Source organism: Ipomoea nil, unplaced genomic scaffold (genome assembly GCF_001879475.1).
Source record: "Ipomoea nil cultivar Tokyo-kokei standard unplaced genomic scaffold, Asagao_1.1 scaffold1769, whole genome shotgun sequence".
In the NCBI taxonomy this organism is placed as follows: Eukaryota; Viridiplantae; Streptophyta; class Magnoliopsida; order Solanales; family Convolvulaceae; genus Ipomoea; species Ipomoea nil.
The window spans coordinates 918378-937738 of NW_017618197.1; the positions used below are offsets into that span (position 1 = coordinate 918378).

A 19361-nucleotide genomic window follows, 5' to 3' on the forward strand; every position below is an offset into this window, starting at 1 on the left:
GAAAGACTGTTTTGACCTCTGACTTAGTTTTCATTAAATGTAGCCAGGTGAACCTGTTGTGATCATCCACAATAGTTAGAAAGTAGTGTTCCCCTTTAATAGATGGCATGGCAAATGGCCCCCATGTGTCCATATGTATTAGGTCAAAGCATCTCTCAGCTCTATTGTTGCTAACAGGAAAAGTGGACTTCTTGTGTTTAGCATAATGGCAAATATCACATACAAAAGTAGGACTTTTATTCACAGAATCAGACTTTATTCTAGGTAAAAGAAACATTTTATTAACAGGATAGTGGCCAAGCCTGTCATGCCACAACTGGACTGCTAAACTATTACATTGCACACTATTAATTTCATTAGTGAGCTGGTTTCTTTTCTTGACAGGAGGATCACTGATCACATATAGCCCATCTTTCTCCTTAGCAAAACCATCCATCACTCCAAGAAGGCCCTGAATGGCACAAGAATCAGCCCCCATCACAAGTTTAAAATCTGAATGCTTAGACAGTTTGCTGACAGAAACTATGTTGAAAGTAAAAGATGGTATATATAACACATTCTGCAACATTATCCTCTCATTCAGTTTCACTTGTCCTATGTGTGTGACATTCACTGTCTCTCCATTAGGTAATTTCACAGATATTCCCTGAACTCTATAGCATTTATCAAAATACTCAAGAGAGCATGTAATGTGATCAGTTGCCCCTGAGTCTAGTATCCACAATGCAGGTGAATTTAACACAGCACTAACCATATAAGAGTTAGAGATAAACCTGCCTTCATTGGAGTTATTCATGGAGTTCCTGAAGTCTGATTTCATCTCAGGATTGGCAACTGTTACAGTAGCAGCACTTACTGATCCCTGACTTCCCTTGCTTTGATTCTGCAAGAGGGACAACAATCTTTGAAACTGGTCATTAGAAAGACCTACATCTCCAACCTGATTGAGGTAACTGTTGGAGGTTTGCTGCACATCTTGAGTTTGTTTGTTCTTGGTCTTATACCCTGCCACCCAGCCTGGTGGATATCCATGCTTCTTGTAGCATTTCTCAATGGTGTGGCCAGTCATACCATAGAAGGTGCATTTGGGAACATTCTTCCCTCCACTGTTGTTGAACTTCTTTCTATTGTTGGATGAAGACATTGCAACAACACTGAGTTCTTCTTCAGATTGTGCTTGACTGTTCTGAATGGCATTTGATTGGATAATGTCAATGTTTCTTTGACTAACTGAGCCCTTGATCTTTCTTTCCACTTTAAGGGTCATGTTCAGGGCCTTTTCCATCTCTGGCATGGGATCCATGACCAGAACACCTGACTTAATTGTTTCAAATTCATCGTTCAATCCCTCAAGGAATCTTATCACCTGATCATTCTCCCTTTCCTTCTGCATTCTAGTCATTAGAGTGCAGGAGCATCTGGGAGTACATTCACATAACAACAGGGGTCTTAATGCATTCAACTGTTGCCACAATGCATTACACTTGGTGAAATACTCATTAACCGACATGTTTCCTTGAGTATTTCTGAAAATTTCGTTCTGGATTTCTGAGATTCTATGAGGATCGGATTGTGAATACCTTTTGTTGAGTGCCTTCCAGATGTCAGAGGCTTTATCGAAGTACATGATGCTCTCTGCGATGGTAGGGTTGAGGGATTTTAAAATCCATGAGCAGACAATATGATTGCTCCTTCTCCATGCTGCAATCTTAGGATCGGATTCCTCTGGACAGGCTACAGATCCATCAACGAAACCGAATTTGTTTTTAACCTCAAGAGCAATCCTCATGGATCTGCTCCATGAGGCATAATTGATCTCTGAAAGAGGAGGGGAGACGAGAGTCACATTAGGATTCTCGCTGATATGCAGGTACAGTGGATCGTCAACATCATCATTCCGCTGATTCATTTGATTTTGGCTAGATGAACCTGCTGCTTGATGAACCTGGTTTCCGCTGCCGGAATTATCCATCACGACTGCCGCCGCGTAGCTCCGATGGAGCTCTGATACCATGTTGAGCTGGACTAGAACATGTGCTTTGGACAGATAGACTTGGGGAAGAAACAGATTGAAGAAGAAAAGAGTCTAACACTTCATTGATGGGAAGGATCAGTACAAAAGGAGATGAAGAGCAACGGTTATAACTAACCGGGTAAGGAAAAGACAGAAATGCCCTTAGGGACTTTAACTAACAAAACAGATTTAAAACACACAAGATACAGAGCTTTGGCAGGCTTCTTAGCAAGAGATCTCAGCTGATTGTTGTGTATTCTTCATCAAAGCAGCGGCGGCAACTGTCCTCCCTCGTCGGCGACGACTTCGTCTTCCCCCTCTCCCTTTCGCTGACGTCATTGCCCGGCGAAGCAGCTGCGGCGGTGGCCATCCTTCCAGTGGGGTGGTGGTGCGGCAGTGCGGTTGGGGTGACCGGCGGTGGTGGCTGGTACTCCTCCGGCGACCGAGCTCATGTTTGTGGTAATGATTAAGATTAGTGATAAGGATTAATTAATGAGGTTTATTGGGTTAATGAAGCTTAATGATGATTAGGAAAATGATGATATTGATTAAGTGATAATGATGGTGTTGTTATGGTTAATCAATGATAATAGTTAGTTGATGATGTGTGATTATGGAATAATGATTTTGGTGTTAATGATGGTGATGACTAGTCCGTAATGATAGTATGATGACATTGATTAATAATAATAATAATAATAATAATAATAATAATAATAATAATAATAATAGTATTTATAAGTGAACGGAGATTTGATTGGTTCTCAACTTTCTTGTTAAAGTCACTAGTTTAAAAGTTGAGTCTAAAGAGGGTGCTTAGCTTGAGATAAGTATTTTGTTGAGAGGTGTATAATCTATGATGTGTATGAATGTTTTACGTTTGGTGGTACATATTTATATTGTTATAAGAGTTTGATGAGAACTCTTACTTTGTGAAATTATATTGGAAAGCTTAAGTATATTGAGATTATTAGAATTATATTATATTATTATTTTAGAAGATATAATCTATATCTATTTTGGAGGAAAAATACTATTTTAGAAATAAATCCTACTTTGGAGGACAAATACTATTTTATAAATCAATCCTATTTGAAGAATATGAATATTGATGGGTTATAATTAGTATTGTCAAAGTGGGTCGGCAGACTCTACTGCAACTTTTGTGGCCTGGCCAATGAACCCTAGTCCGTTCCATGCGGCTTGGCGGGCCTTATGGGTTGGCTTAGTTCTCTGATCTGTTTGTATTTCGAACAATGAAATTATTTTTTTGAGTGTAAACTACGAGGTGGTTCGGATTTTCTCTAATTGTTTAATGGTCCAGGTTCACCCGACTAATCACGTTCGCTCGTTCCGGAAGGCATGGGAGTTGACTCGAAGGATATTTGTGGGAATCAAACTCGGGTTATCTTGAAGTTTTTTCTCCACTCATTTGCCACTTGAACTACCCCATTGAAACTATACTTAGTAAAAACTTGTCATTCATTTGCAGGTAATTCGTCTGCTCGCACGTTCACGGGTGTCAAAGTCTCCATTAAGCGATGTCTTTCTGCCTAATCATGGGGCAACGAGCATTCATGCGAAACCTGAAAGAACCTCGTCATCCGCCTCTATTGATGTGATTGGGACCGCCTCTATTGATGTGAGTGGGACAATTGATTGTGGAGCTTCCGTTTTGTATCAAGTAAAACTAAACAAAAATACAAACAACCTAACACACGCTGGGTGGATTAGGTTTAGGATGGGGAGTATTTAATTATTTATATAATTACTAGTTTTTTACGCGCATTGCGCGATTGGAATAATGCCTAATATGTTTTTGTTAAATAAGTACTTTAAAGTATATTAAGGCATGATTATATTAAAATTGTTCATGCATAGATAATTGAAGGTTGAATTTGCGTATTTAAATAGGTAATTCTTCTCCCAAAGGTTGAGTCCCAACCCCAAAGTTGTAAATCACGGTGACTTAATGGTTCAACAGACAGGGCCAAATGCTGATACGCACAAGGAATCTGCCCACTTTGGACATAATTCCCGCACTGCCGCCGCCGAGGTTCAAACCTTGGTCTCTTCTCCCAAATACTATCCACTAAATCATTGAGCTAAGCCCGTGCGAGTTAAATAGGTAATTCTAAGTTTACAAATGCAAGATAATATAGTCAAGATTGATTATAATTGTCAATAAAATAATTGTATAGGTATAGTTGAAACCAAATACGGGACATAAGGGAGAACAAATAAAAATTAGGGCATAAAATATTAAATATATACTAATATTGTTTGAGGAGATTCCAACATTAAGATTTGTGGTTAAGTTCTATTAAGGCTTTAATATTAGAATTAGATTAATGCTGTAGTTATAATTCTATATTAGACTTTAATATTAGAATTAGACTAACGGTGAATTAACGGAAAAGATAAATGGATAATCATATAATTAAGGATAAATTAGAAAATCTTAAAAGAAAAAAATTAAAACCTGAACAATATGAACCATTCATTTGATTTAATAATTTGGCGGTCATTTTTTCTACCCAATGTTAATAATTGAATAAATTCGCTGGTCAAATCCGCTAGTATAATCCGCTAACGCTAACCGTTGATTGTCAAACAAGGACATTGCGAGGTAGTTCTCACTTCAATTTGTTGTGTGATTTGAATACTCTCTTTGTCACAAAATCTCTCAAGTAGTTAATATGGTTGGCTTTATTAATTATATTTTTTTAAATTTTTTCATGGTATTAATAAAATACTTGGTAAATAAATATATAGCATTATTTTGTATTATAACTTTGATATTTAATTAGAAAAATAGTGCACAAAAAAGATAATAGATAATGTAGTGAATATAATCAATTGATGAATTTGAATGTAAAAATTTTTACATTTGAGAAAAATAAAGACAATATAACTAATTGAAAATATTTCTTTTAATTACTTTATTGATAATTAATAATTTTTTTTTCACTGAATAAAGCCATTGTAAGGACAATGTAGCGAATATAATCAATTAATAAATTTGAATATAAAGAATTTTTATATTGAAGAAAAATAAAGACAATATAACTAATAAAATTATTTCTCTTATTTAATTTATTGATAATGAATATTTTTTTTTTTGAATAAAGGCATTGTGGACACATAATTCTAAATTAAAGAAATGCATATGTATTATTTTTTGTTGTAACTACTAAATTATTATTTATATAATTTAATAAGAGTAAAATAGAGTACTAATTATGCCAACTTTGATTGGGATGAGGTTCGAACCTAAGACTTTTTTTTTTTTATTGAAATCAATGAGTAAGTTAACGGTGAACTAACGACAATTCTTAAAACTTTTACGGAATTAGTAATGGTGTGTGGGTATTTTAGGAAATTTGAGTGTAAAATTTAAATCTGATCAATTTTTTAATCAATTTGAGCCATTCATTTGATTAAAATCTGTGACCGCCATTTTTTCTACCCATTATAGGCCTAACTCTCTTGGGCTCTTATTAGTATACTAGTTTTTCTACGCGCTTTGCACGAATAGGATAATGCCCAATACTTATTTTTAAATAAGTATTTCAAAGTATATTAATGAAATATTATATAGAAGATGTTCATGCATAAGTAAATAAATGTTGAATTTGTTTATTTAAATCGGTAATTTAAAGTATATAAATGCACGATAATATATGAGAGGTTGATTATATATAACTGTCACAAAAATAAATGTTTGCTACTTTGTAATAACGCTAATCTAAGTACTAAGTCTAAAAGCGATAGTCTAAATAAATACTCTTTTTGGTTTAAATTTTTCTAATTCTCTTTTGGGTAGCATTGTTATTGTTTTCATCTTCAGTACATGTCTTTATTTTTTTTTTTGTTATTGGTAGTGTGTCATGTGCAATTGGGTTATTGGTGGTATCATAGAAGGATTCATCATGCAATGAGATTATGGAGTATGAAGTTTTAGATTTGTTTTGTTGTGTATATGACTGAGATCTTAGTTGTGCTATGAACTATTTATCTTACAAACACATGTTGATATTTGGTAGTAGTAGTTTTCCCCTACATGTTTCATGTGTTGTGAGACATCTAATTCTAAATTAATTAAATGCGTATGTATTTTTTTTGTTGTAGTTACTAATTTATTTTTTAATTTAAGTAATAAGAGCAATAAAGTGGGCAAATTATGTTGTGGAACCGTGTCCACCTTGCAAGGTGGACATGGTTCTAAAATTGTCCATAATTATGAATATATAGTTCAAAAATTATAAACATATAGTTCTATAATTATGAACATAGAGTTGTGAAGATAACTATGAACATATAGTTCTGTAATTATGAATATAGAGATTCAATAATTGTGAATATGAAGTTAAAAAATTATGAATATATACCTTTATAATTATGAACATATAGTTCAGTAATTATGAACATAGAGTTCTGTAATTGTGAATATAGAGTTCAATAATTATGAATATGAAGTTCAGTAATTATGAACATAGAGTTCAGTACATGTCCTTTTTTTTTTTTATTGGTAGTGTGTCATGTGCAATTAGGTTACTGGTAGAAGCATAGAGGGATTCATCATGCAATGAGATTAGGGTGTAGGAAGTTTTAGATTTGCCTTGCTGTGTATATGACTGAGATTTTAGTTGTAATATGAACTCTTTAACGTACAAACACCTATTGATATTTAGTAGTGGTAGTTTTTTCCCTACATGTTTCATGTGTTGTGAGATGTGTGTCGTAGGTAATCATGTGAAAGTATTGAACAAAATATTAATATTTATTATATTTGTATAAAATACTTGATAAATAAATAAATAAATAAATAAATAACATATTTATTTATTTATTTATTTATTTATTTATCAAGTATTTTATACAAATATAATATTCATAATCATAATATATGTTTAACAATTATGCCAACTATACTTGTGATGAGGTTCGAACCTAAGACCTTATATAAATTAAGAGTATGTTAAGAATAATAAATAGTTAACGGAATATTCCGTTACTAAAGTTTAAACTAACGGAATTTAGGGTTATTTAAGGGAAAAAAATAATATAATAGAGGGTAAATAAGGAAAATCATTAAAAGATACTAAAATCAAAATAATATGAACCATTCATTTTAAGAAACAATTAGTACCGACATTTTTTTTGTTCCAGTTAAGGGCCTAACATTATTCGCTCTTATTAAATTTGTAGATGTAGATTTGTAGATTTGTAGATGTAGAAATAATATGAACCATTCATTTTAAGAAACAATTAGTACCGACATTTTTTTTGTTCCAGTTAAGGGCCTAACATTATTCGCTCTTATTAAATTTGTAGATTTGTAGATTGTAGATATAGTAGATATAATTATATATATTATATATATTTTTAATTTCTTGGCCTATTGGTTGACTTGTAGCCTGTGTGGGTTAAAGGTCAATTCTAGCCCGTCCCTTTAGATTCGTATTTTTGCGGGTCTAATTTTCCATTGACTGAAGGGAGAAAGGAAAGGAGGACGCGGTTCTGGTTGTCGAGGCGAAAGTGAGGAGAAGAGAAGGGAAGGGGGTTGCTGATTCGAAGGTGAATGATGGTGAAGAAGCAATGGTATAATTATATATATATATTCATAGTAGGGTTACTATTTTGGGTAGCAGGTTATATATTTAGAGAGAATGGGCTAAATATTGGGTTAGGTTATAATAAAAATTAGGCTAAATATTTGAGTTTGGGTAATTTGGGTTCAAGAATAACTATAAAATATATATATATATATATATATATATATATATATATATATAGAATAGAAATCATACAGGAACCCGTTGTTAGGTAGGAACGTAAGAACTAATCTGAATCATTTATTTAAATCAATCTACGGTATATGTTTAATTATTTTTGAGTTTTAGTTTTTTGCGCAGAATAGGGGTTTATTTGCGCGTGTAGGGGCATTTTTGTCAGTGCAAGTTGAGAAGCGCGTGGAGTGAGTTTTAATCGCAGATCTTTCGCTATCTTTGTTTGGTTGGAGTTGCGCAGCGTAGGTCCGTAGGTCAGTATTCAGGACTCCGGATCAACTTCGTCCTCGTCGATTGAGTTCCCGTTTGAGATGGCCGGAAACGTTGGTCGGAACCCTAATCGTCCACGGTCGGAGATGACGTCGGCTGCTGCACCAGGTTCCTTTTCTCTCTTTTTTTTCTTTTTTTTTTTTTTAAATTTTATTTTATTTTATTTTATTTTGGTGTTGTCTCTGTTCCGACGGTGCTGCCATGTGTGTTTTTGTTGTGAGGTTTTGGTTTAGGAGTGGAGGAGGAATTTTGGTTGGTGGTGTTGTCGGGTAATATGGTGAGTTTTGAGGTGGGGGATGACGGCATATCTCTTTGGGAGTGGAGGGTGTGGGGGCTGCCGACGTATCTCTTGGGGAGTGGGGGGGTGGGGGGTTTGGTTCACCGTCGGCTACTGCTGCACCGCCGGTTTCTGGTTTTTTTTTTTTTTTTTTTTTAATGTTTGCTTGTTTTGTTTGTTCTAGTCTATTGGCTTCAATGTAGTTAATTTGTATGAGATAGACATATTTGATAGTAATCGTTTTAACAGAACAAGGTAGTGTAGTTGCAGTTTGGTAAGACTAAAAACAGTCCATACAAAACCAGAACAAAAAAAATACATTGGTTGGTTTATCCAACTCTGTCTACTATCTTAAATTTCCCCATTATTTCCCCCCGAGCTCATGTTTAAATTCAAAAGCATATAAACAGTATGGTCTTGCAATGGAGTTGGGTGTGGTTGTGAGCATTTTATTAAGTATTTTGTTGGTCCAACAAGGTTGTGAGTCCAAGGTTGTCCAATTCATCTTCTGCAATTCCCTGTCGAAGATAGACTACACTGGTGTGTAAATTTATATTGTTAGTCCTAAAAATTTTTCTGTCATCTAGTAGGTTCGTGTGTTAGTGCCGGCCTTTTTTTTTTGTTGCAATTTACTCTTCGACATTTTTTTAGAACCTCTTCAATTTCGACATTGAATATGCAAAATAGAATTGACACCTATATTCATGAATTTTCTCTATTCAATTGTGGTGCATCCTACTTATTTTTGTATTTAGCGTGTGTATTTTAGTACTTCTGTGGGTGCCCTTGTGGCCATTGATGTGTGCAGTACGTGTGTCACAGGTTGGAATTTAGCGTATTAGATTGTGTGGGATTGGTATATGTAATTTTCATTTCGTTGTTATTTCGTAATGCAATTTTTCCAGCGTATTTTTGTCATTTGGCACACACATATACACTTGAGTGCATGATGTCTACGCCAAAACATTCTCGTATTGTGTTGGAATACCCATGCATTTTTGTCCTTTGGCACACACATACACTTGAGTGCACGATGTCTACGCCAAAACATTCTGCTGGTGTTGGTTTTCACGGTTTGGCACACACATGTACTCATGTATGCTCACACTGGTTTTTAATGAGTTTAATGTCCCACCACTTGTGTCCTCTTGCTTGGTTTACTTTTGGTGCATTTTTAAATCGTGTCTTGCTAATGCTTTGCGTGCTTTGACAGAAAGATTTTTTATCCGTGTTCCTTGATGATGTGGTTGATATATGGTACGGGGTAGTTGTACGAATGATTACCCCTAGGAGAATGCAAATGCATTGGCGGGATATGCTTAACAAAGTGGATTGCGGGGTCTTTGCTATGCGGCACATGGAGACCTTCTTGGGGGCAATTGGTAAATGCTTGGGATTGTGGTCTGCGCAAGGGTGATAGTAGGGGCGTCGATTTATTGAGGGGAAGTTATATGCACCAACTTTTGTCGGTTGAGTTAAACATACATCATTCGAAAAACATTCAGAATGCAGTTGAATACCGTGACGTTAGGGTGAAACATAGATACGATTATTTGGGTGGAGCTAGGTCACTAGCTATTAAGCTTACTTTGTTTAGTTTTAGTTTTGTATTTAGATTATGGTATTCAGGAGCTTATTTTTTGATTCATTTGGCACATTTTATCTGAATAAATGGGTATTCGAATTCGCAATGTATGGTAGTTACAAGTGCATCTACGATCATCATGGGTATGGGGGTTCAAAAGAAGAACCAACAATGCCATAGCACTGTGGGTAGGTGTGTGCACTTACGCACGGGTAGGGGGTGCACAACCATAAATTTTCACCCGTCTGTGCACTTCAGCATTGTCGACTGTGCCGTGCTGAGGGGAATGGTCTGAGTTCATTAGGCGTGGCACCCTCTGTTTGATACGGTGCACATTCACCACTATAAACACTTTTTCTCAAAAGCACCTTCCAAGACAGTTGGGTTTTATTAAAATCATCCTGGCATAGATATAACTATGTGAAAACAGTATGTTAAACAATTATTCTAACACGAATTGACTAATAAAGGAATTTAAATAATTTGTAAGGCTTAAACTCTGAATGGCACACACTGTTAGCCCTGAGGTGCTCAGTAGCAACGCATCAGGTCATTCTGTTAGGCCCGTTTCTAAACAATTTTTCCAACACAAAAGAACTAATAAAGAAATTTAAATAATCTATAGTGCAGAAACTCTGAGTGCCACACACTCTTGGCCTAAGGTGCTCCGTAACATACGGTCTTGTTTTTAGAATTGCAAGCGGATCAACAGGCGAGGCACACTCTGTTTGTTGGAGGTGCACATAGCCCAGTACATTCTCATTTTTCCAAGACTGACTTCTAGAACGGATTGGTTGTAATGAAATCATGCTGACACGTATATGGCTATATTAAAACTATTTTGCTGACAATTATTCGCACATCAAACCCAGTAGTAGTAGGTTTCTTCGCCTGTTCACACACTGGAGTCCAGTACTTCGTTGATCCGGGAGAGATATTCATCAAACACCCGGTTGACCCCATTCGTACGTTGTCTTCTCCTGTTGAGGATTGCAAATTTATTAGTCCAGTTAGTAGGTAACTGTTGCGGCATCAAGAGTATAGCCAATGGGCACGTTGACCACAACACAGGTGCACATACGCCCATTATTGCCAATGTGCACATTGACCACAACACAGGTGCACATACGCCCATTATTGCCAATGCGCACAATCCCGTCCCACAGGTGCACACGTGGCCACTATAGCCAATGTGCACTACCCCGTCAATATGGGTGCACACAGCCACAATTGCCCAGGTCTGTGTGTTCCGTAAGGGGATGGCGAACTCATTTTGGGGGGCTTGAACATCACACGTTTGGCATGCGTTTTCCATAGTTCTATGGGATTCAATTTAATGTGTCAGTGCATGCTTAAACACTCCATTATCATTCCCATCAAATTTAAATTACAAACACAGCCATCGTTACGAATTCATAGGGCAGAAATAACTTATGTGCGTTGTATTCTCTTGCCATCGTTCTACCCGGAGAAGAAAACTAGGACCACGGGTTTGGATGGTTTTCTGTTGCACACGCTCGGTGGTTAACCGATGCCGTCCCTCGTCGGAGATGCTTTCGAATCAGAGTTGTCGTTGGTGGAAGTGGAGAAGAATTAGGATCCTTTGTAATCTTGTCTGCTATATTGTAGGACAAAATTGAGTTTTAATATTATTTATTTATCCAGGGGTGCTGGAAATTACCCGTGTATCCCTAGTAATTACTTACATTAATGTGCTTCTTATTATTGATTAATTAATCTAAACTGTTGATTAATTTTTAATCTAAGGTTAGGATTAGTTCTTATGTTCTTACCTAACAATGGTTCTTACATGAAGCTCTCCCTATATATATATATATATATATATATATATATATATATATATATATGTATGTATACGGAAAATATAAGCCAATGAGTGGTTAAGGTCCTTTAAATAATATGATGCTTAAACTATTATTGCAAAGGTCTATTTAAATAATAGAGACCTAGTAATTTATGCCTCATATTATTTAAAGGATTTTAACCACTCATTAAGTTAATTTATGGTTAATATTAAATCATAAGTCAATTAATGAGTGACTTGCATTTTTCACACACACACACACACACACACACACACACACACACACACACACATATATATATATATATATATATATATATATATTTGTAGTAGAGTTACTATTTTGGCAGTTGTTATATTATAGACCACGGTGCATAATCGATTATGCACCGCGGCCCATATACGGCGCCGTTTCTTTAAGTAAAGAAACAGTCCGCCGTTAGAGTTAACGGAGTCCGTTTGTTTGGTCTATTAAACACTAACTGACATTACAGTATATTCAAACCGACACTGCAGTTATATCAAAATGATACTGTAGTTATAGTGAAATGAAACTGCAGTGTATATAAACTGAAACTGAATAACATTTCACATATTTGAGTGTATATTGTACAATGAAGCTGTAATTATATCAAAATGATCATGTAGTTGTGTTTTAATAAAACTATAGTGTATATAAAATAAAATTAAATAACATTTTCACATATTTGAGTCTATAAATATCGAATGAAACTATAGTTATATCGAAATGAAACTGTAGTTGTGTTCAACTGAAACTGCAGTGTATACAAAATGACACTGAATAACAGAGTTACTTTTTGCAAAAGGGTGCGAAACGGCGGAAATAAACACTGTTAATTTTCATTTAAAAAAAAAGACGCGCGGTGCATAATCGATTATGCACCGCGGTGCATAATATAATTTGCCCTATTTTGGATAGTGGGTTATATATTTAGAAAATAGGTTAAACATTGGGCTAGGGTTATAATTAGAAATTGGGTTAAATATTTGGGCTTGAATAATTTGAGTTCAAGATTAATTATAAAATATAATTAATTTTGAACTTAAAAATTACTAAGTTCAAATATTTAGCCTAATTTCTAATTATACATTTAGTCTAATGTGTAGAATATTTTTTAAATATATAGCCCACCTACCAAAGTAGTAATCCTATTATATATATATATATATATATATATATATATATATATATATATATATATATAAAATAGCTTTGTCCATCTTATTGAATCGGCAGCTTTGTATTCACCTTCATCCCTTCCTCTTTTCATGATGGCGGCGTTTCTTCTCCCCTTCACCATTCTTCTTCTTTGATCAAGACAGCACCATCACCCTCGTTGAACTTCCTTCACTAGCGAAACTAGTGGTAGAGTGACTTGGACCTTGATGGAATAATTACGGAGCGAATCCGGAACGACGTGATATGGAGCGAATCAGACCTAATATCCGACCTGACTGCGCACGCACTCGGGAAGACCATAAAGTGGTCTGCCTCCCAAAGGACCTTGGGCACTACCCCGGCGTCGGCCTAGGGTCGGCTGAGGTGAGGTCGGCCACCTCGTGCACTTCGCTTGGTTGAGCTCCGAGCTCGGCCAAGGGACGGGGTTCTCGTGTTGACTGGGTCTTGCGGCGGCGGTTGTGATCCAAGCGGCTCCCATCGCGTCCTCTGAGGTTGGTGGGGTGACATTGAGTATAAAAACCCTCACTTGTGTCTTGTTCAGACATCTCATGTCTTAATTACACACTTGTCTCGTTATTACATTCTCCATAGTTTTGTAATAGCGTTTTATACACAATTAATGCAATACTAGTCCGCATGATTATATTCGTATCATAATTCCAAACCCCTATTATCGTTTAATCCTTGACTTGTCACAGTTAATCATTTATTCGAGTTAATTGATCCGGATCTCGGATTAATTAATTCCATCAGACCTCTTCCGGCAAGCTGCTATTCCCTTGACGGTCCCTGTTTTCGGCAGAACAGAGCATTTCGGCAGTGATGCGTGGACAAGCCTGGTGAAGCAGCGGGTAGATCTTTTCCTCCGGCGATCCCTCCCAACTTAGCAGTGGATTGGCGGCATCCCCTGTTTTCCTCTGCGGCTAGCAGCAGAGCAGCGGGTGTTGGTGACGAAGAAGCAGCGACGGCAATCTTCACTCTCCGGCGGCAGTTACGGTGAAGACATTCTGGCAATAGGTTGTGGCGGTGGTCCGAATGCTTAGGTCAGAAGATGTTATTGAAGCTTGATGATGATGAAGCTATATGTTGATGATGATTACTGAATGATGGGTATAATAATGCTAGCAATGAGTAATGGTTATGTTGTTGATAATGCTTATGGATTATTAATTGATTAAAGAGGGTGATTAGCACGCTAATGGGAATTAATGATTAAGATGATAGATTATGGTAATTATGATGATGAGGTCGTGATTGGTATGATGATGATGCTATGGTAGTTTGATGATGATGATGTGTGATTATGGGTGTTGTCGTGTTGATAATGATTTAATGGTGATTATTGAATAATGATTCCACTAATTATGAAGCATGATGTAGATTAATATTGGAGTATTGGACTAATGATGAGTAATGATGGATTAATTATTGGTATAAGTGATAACGGATTTGTTGTTGATAGAGGGATGATTTTGGAATAATTAGGAAGTTGATGATTCAATGAGAATAATGGTTGTATCATCTCTATCTCTATCTATATTAAAGCAAAACAAAGGGAGCAAAAAAATCCCGCCCAAATGGAACAGCGACGTTTTGACAAAGGCGGATAATTTATTGTTAAAGCTTCGAAAAACGAAAGGTCTCCGATTGAGTATAATACCTACAGTTTATATAAAACCTATTTTTTAAAATATATTTACGGCTGATCACTCTCCCATCCAATTGGATTGGAGGATGTATTTAATCCATACATAATCTTAGGTATTTACTATGGGACATATGGGAGATTGAGTCCACGAACCCATACATATTCTCTAGGTATTTACTAGCTGTTTATATATACATCACATACTCCATATACAAAGCTACTCAATACATTCGAAATTTCCATAGATAGAGATACTCTCTGATTCTTCTTCCCTTCCACAAAATGTTTGTCCTTGCTAGCCAAATATCTCCAATGAATACCAGGCAGGCTCTTAGGCTACGGGTGGTGCAAGCATATCAGATTCCTGAGAAAAATGATCCATCGAAGATTAGATCAAAAGAAATTGTTTTTCATAATGAAGAGGTAAGGACCATCTAACAGTAGATAGAGATAAGCAGTCCAGCTTATCTATAATAGTTTTTTAAAGAGCCTTACATACCGTCTTTTTACATTTACAGTGATGATTGTTGTTATCTATACACATAGATTATATATATATTTACAGATCCTATTTTTGTTATTTACAAACACACAGGGTTCCTTCTTGCATGCTCATGTACCAAAAGAGTATGTTGAAAAGTACCTTAGCTGTTTTTCAGAAGGTTCAGTGTATGCTATAAAAAAAATTTTGTGTGATCACAAACTTTTACTCATACAAAACCAGTCCACAAAAGTACATGATAAAATTTAACTATCAGACTATGGTTAAGGATTTAAAGCATGTGAAGTTTCCTATGAAAATGTATCGGCTGAAGACCTTTAAAGAGATCAAGTCTAATGAAGGCCTTGATGAGAAACACATATTTGGTAATCTGTTCTCTCATTCAGTCTATCCTTTCCAAATAATTAGTAATTTTACTATTATTATATCATCTAATGCATTATTTTGTAGATGTTATTGGTCGAGTTATTGAAATACACTGCCCACAGGAGAAATTAATTAATGGGAAGAACTCCAGGCTGATTGACTTCACTCTTGAAGACACCAAGTACTACTGAAAATCACTGCCTTTCTATCATTTTTTATTAATGCTGTTTTTCTAATATATTATCAAAAAAATTGTAGTGGAATACAACTAATGTGTACTTTGTGGGATGAACACGTAAGCAAGATTGAGGCATTCTACAATTCTACTTCACAAGAACCATTGTTGGTCTTGGTACAGTTTTGTAGGGCAAGGGTGTGTTTAAAAAGTAAGTAGATTACATATTGTGTCTGTGTAACTATCTTATATTATCAATTACATCTTAAAAAGTATTCTTAAAACATCTTTATAGCCTAATGTGTACTGATACTATTTTCTAAAGGTGGTGATGTCAAGATTTGTAGCTCCTATGATGTAACACAGCTGCTTTTCAACCAAGAATCTCTTCCCTTTGAGGAGTTCAGGAAGAGGTTAGTCAATTAAAATTATTGCACTACTATCAGTTACATTTATATTCCATTCTTATCTCAAATTCTTATTTTATGTTCTGTATTACTTATATATTACAGGACGAGTCATGAACAGACTCCAATGCGCACTATTATATCGCAATCAAGTTTTAAGGAATGTAGTTCATATTCAGTTGCACTATCTGGTGATATGGAAGTGCGTACTATCAGTGAGATCTACAGAGACAAGGAGGTAGTATTTACATAAATTTGTGCTTACTTTAAGAGATATATGCTGGCATCTTCACATTTGGAAAAATTGTCATGTCTGAATGGCATTTGCTGAACTCCTCAGTACACTGGGCACTACAATCTGTAGTCTTATGCCTGCATTTCATATTTTGGATCAGATAAATGGTAACACAAATTGTGGAATGTGATAAAATCTTATAGAGCCTAACATTGGTTGCTTATCTAATTTAAGAATTAGAGACCACCATCTGTTGTGGCAGTTCTGTTTTTTGGTTTTTGCAAGCATATACTCTCTAATAAACCCAAACCTGCAAAATCAGAACTGATATTTGTTAGTTATATAACCTAATGATGATTAATAATTACTGTTAGCTAAAGATTTTCAGAATTATATATTATATTATAGTTGCATCTCTAATTGTATAAAGTTGAATGCAGTTTGGAGATTTCTGGGTTGCAGCTAGGATTGTGTTCATTGATGATCCAGAGTGGTACTATGCTTCGTGTCGAACCAAGGGTTGCAACAAAAAGCTTAAACTGAAAGGGAAGTGGCTGTGGTGTAGTACATGTGACAGAAATTGGGGTGATGGGACACTGAGGTACAGAGTTAAGGTTAGGGTTGTGGACTTGGATGGCAATACTCTTTTTCTTCTATGGGACAGGGAGTGCCTCGATTTAATTGGAATTAGTGCAGATGATTTGAAGGATACCCATACAAAGGTACTAATACTATTTCATCATGTCCTATACTATTAGCTTAATACTACTAACTTTGTCATCTCATGAAAAACATTAATATAATGATCCAAATTACTACTAACTTTGTCATCTCATGAAAAACATTAACATACTACTAACTTAGTACTATTATCTTATAAACCGTTATCCAGTTACATCCAAAGTATCCAAATAATTCTCTTTGGACCACCTAAATGAAAAACATTAATATACTATAACTTTCATAAGTATTGTATCTCTGTTAACTAATTGAATTACCTGCAGGGAAGAAAGGGTCTACCTAAGGAGCTTGAAACTCTAATCGGACTGAATCTGTTATTTCGAATTGCTGTGCGTAAGGAACAGTTCCAAAACTATCTCAATGCTTTCCCTGTTATGAGAATCATCACTGATGAAAAGATTGTAGAGAAGCACGCACCAGAGCTAATCCAAGTTAGGGACAGGGACCTCTCATCAAAGTTGGAGTTGGAGCTTACGGACGAGGACCTATGGGATATAGAGGTATACTTGCTGATCCAGAAACATATTATAAGAATTACTTTATAAACTAAGAGTATTTTACATTTACATTTTGAACATTTGGTTGTGTAGGATATAGACCAAGCAAATGAAGCTGAAAGTCCTCTCCAAGTTGTTGCACAGAGACTGAACGAAGATAACAGTATTGAGAATGGAACCGTGAAGAGATCGCTAATTGATGAGTTTTCCAGCACACAAAGTTCGAAAAAAAGCAAGGACAGTGTTGTGAAGATTGAGAAAGAAACAGATTTGTAATGAATTAAATGGCTGACAATGTGCTCTTTTGGTTTTTTTTTTTTTTTTTGAAGAATGCTTTTTGGTGACATTATTGTGTTTTTCCAACAACAGCTGGACTGAACCTTTTGATATGCAGTATGGTTTTTTTGGTTTAGTACCAAACATGTTAAACGTACTCGATTTGTGATATTCCTATTGCAAATTTTTTTTTTTTCAGAAATTGATTGATGGCACAGGCATAGAAAGATTGCAGACATAATGGTAAAAGAATGCAAAGGCTTGCAGACATGGTGGGAAAAGATCAATCAGATGGCATGCATATCCCTAAAGACCAAACTGATGGCACACAAATCAGTTGAAGTAGCTGAAATCAGCATTCAAAAGGACCATCAAATGGTTTATGTTAGCATGTAATACACCTGACACTTTATAATTATGTAAGATTAAGGAAGATTAGTGTAGGGTACTCATTAGGACCATACAAGTCTTATTTTTGGAAGTTTTTTGTGCTCTAAATATTAATGATTAAATAAGACTATTTTTATTCTGATAACTATTTGTAAAACTTATAATTATTGGTTATCCCTAAGTCTATACTTTGTTAATTATGTCACTGCTACAGCTGGATACACTCACATGGAAGCATGTTGTCATCCAAAGAAATGTAACTAAACTAATAAAAACTGAATATTAAATTTAGTAGATCATATAAGGCAGCCAAAGTTAGTAGTACTACACTGCAACTGTAAATCCAAATGTATTTCGTATTAGGATTAAAACAATACAGTGCAACTGTATTTGATCTCTCAACAATTTGGCAAAGTGTCATAAATTAACAGGCATTCAATTATTTAAAAAATGAATGTGTGATAAAAGCAAAAAAAAGTTATATCACTTAATCATATTAGATGGACAAATAATAGTAAACAAAATAACAAAGTCACACGTGTATATAAAAAATAGTCTTATCACTCCACAATATCAACACTAGATTAAGTAAACTATATAATACATTAGTTTTCAATGAAGTACAGTAACAACTATCAGGGACCTAAAGCTATTGTTGGAAAGTAAAGTAAAAATGTGTTTCCAAGTACGCATAATTGAAAACTAAGGGACTTACCAGTTGTTGACAACAATCTACAGTTGATTATCTCTTCAATGACCTTTTATACAATATAGATTGTGTTGCATCTTACCTGCAGTGGAACCAACAACCATTAAATTAAAAATACGACTTGCAGCAATTTAATTAGGATCTTAGTGCTTATTAGGGACTTACCAATTGTTGACAACAACTTTGGTGAAAAGCAAGCGTCCTCAATTAATGTTAGGTGAAGACCTTTTGATGTGCAGCTTACCTGCATTTGGAGGATTTGGAATTAACTGAATAACTGCTTTAAAGTACTACTTGGTTAGGAACAATGAAAGGAAATTATTCTGCTTAACTAACATTTGAAATCACATTAGATTAAGCCGATTTTGGGTATTAAAACTTATCTTTTAGACGTCCGAAGCAACTGTTAATACAATATTCTGGACTCCAACTTTGTATCTATGAAGCATCC

The 19361-nt window shown here is 35.2% G+C and overlaps 1 protein-coding gene and 1 long non-coding RNA gene across 2 annotated transcripts; both read left to right on the plus strand.

The window, feature by feature from the left end:
* The first annotated feature begins 7975 nt into the window (after positions 1-7975).
* Positions 7976-10044, plus strand: LOC109192120. Its single transcript, XR_002056059.1, has 2 exons — positions 7976-8184; positions 9567-10044. It is a non-coding gene; the product is annotated as an uncharacterized LOC109192120 (long non-coding RNA).
* Positions 10045-15373: 5329 nt separating this feature from the next.
* On the plus strand, positions 15374-18207 carry LOC109192147. Its single transcript, XM_019342736.1, has 10 exons — positions 15374-15479; positions 15565-15661; positions 15739-15866; positions 15981-16068; positions 16168-16300; positions 16738-17019; positions 17302-17538; positions 17629-17807; positions 17905-17928; positions 18030-18207. Exons 1-10 carry the CDS (start codon positions 15374-15376, stop codon positions 18205-18207), a joined length of 1452 nt encoding a protein of 483 aa, XP_019198281.1.
* Positions 18208-19361: the final 1154 nt, after the last annotated feature.

What these genes read in the sequence shown, in the direction of transcription:
- LOC109192147 (XM_019342736.1), top strand. Translation starts at nt 15,374, where the DNA reads ATGGTTAAGGATTTAAAGCATGTGAAGTTTCCTATGAAAATGTATCGG. An exon ending in TGAAGGATACCCATACAAAG is followed by an intron (nt 17,020 to 17,301) that starts GTACTAATACTA and finishes AATTACCTGCAG; the next exon opens with GGAAGAAAGGGTCTACCTAA. An exon ending in AGGACCTATGGGATATAGAG is followed by an intron (nt 17,539 to 17,628) that starts GTATACTTGCTG and finishes TTGGTTGTGTAG; the next exon opens with GATATAGACCAAGCAAATGA.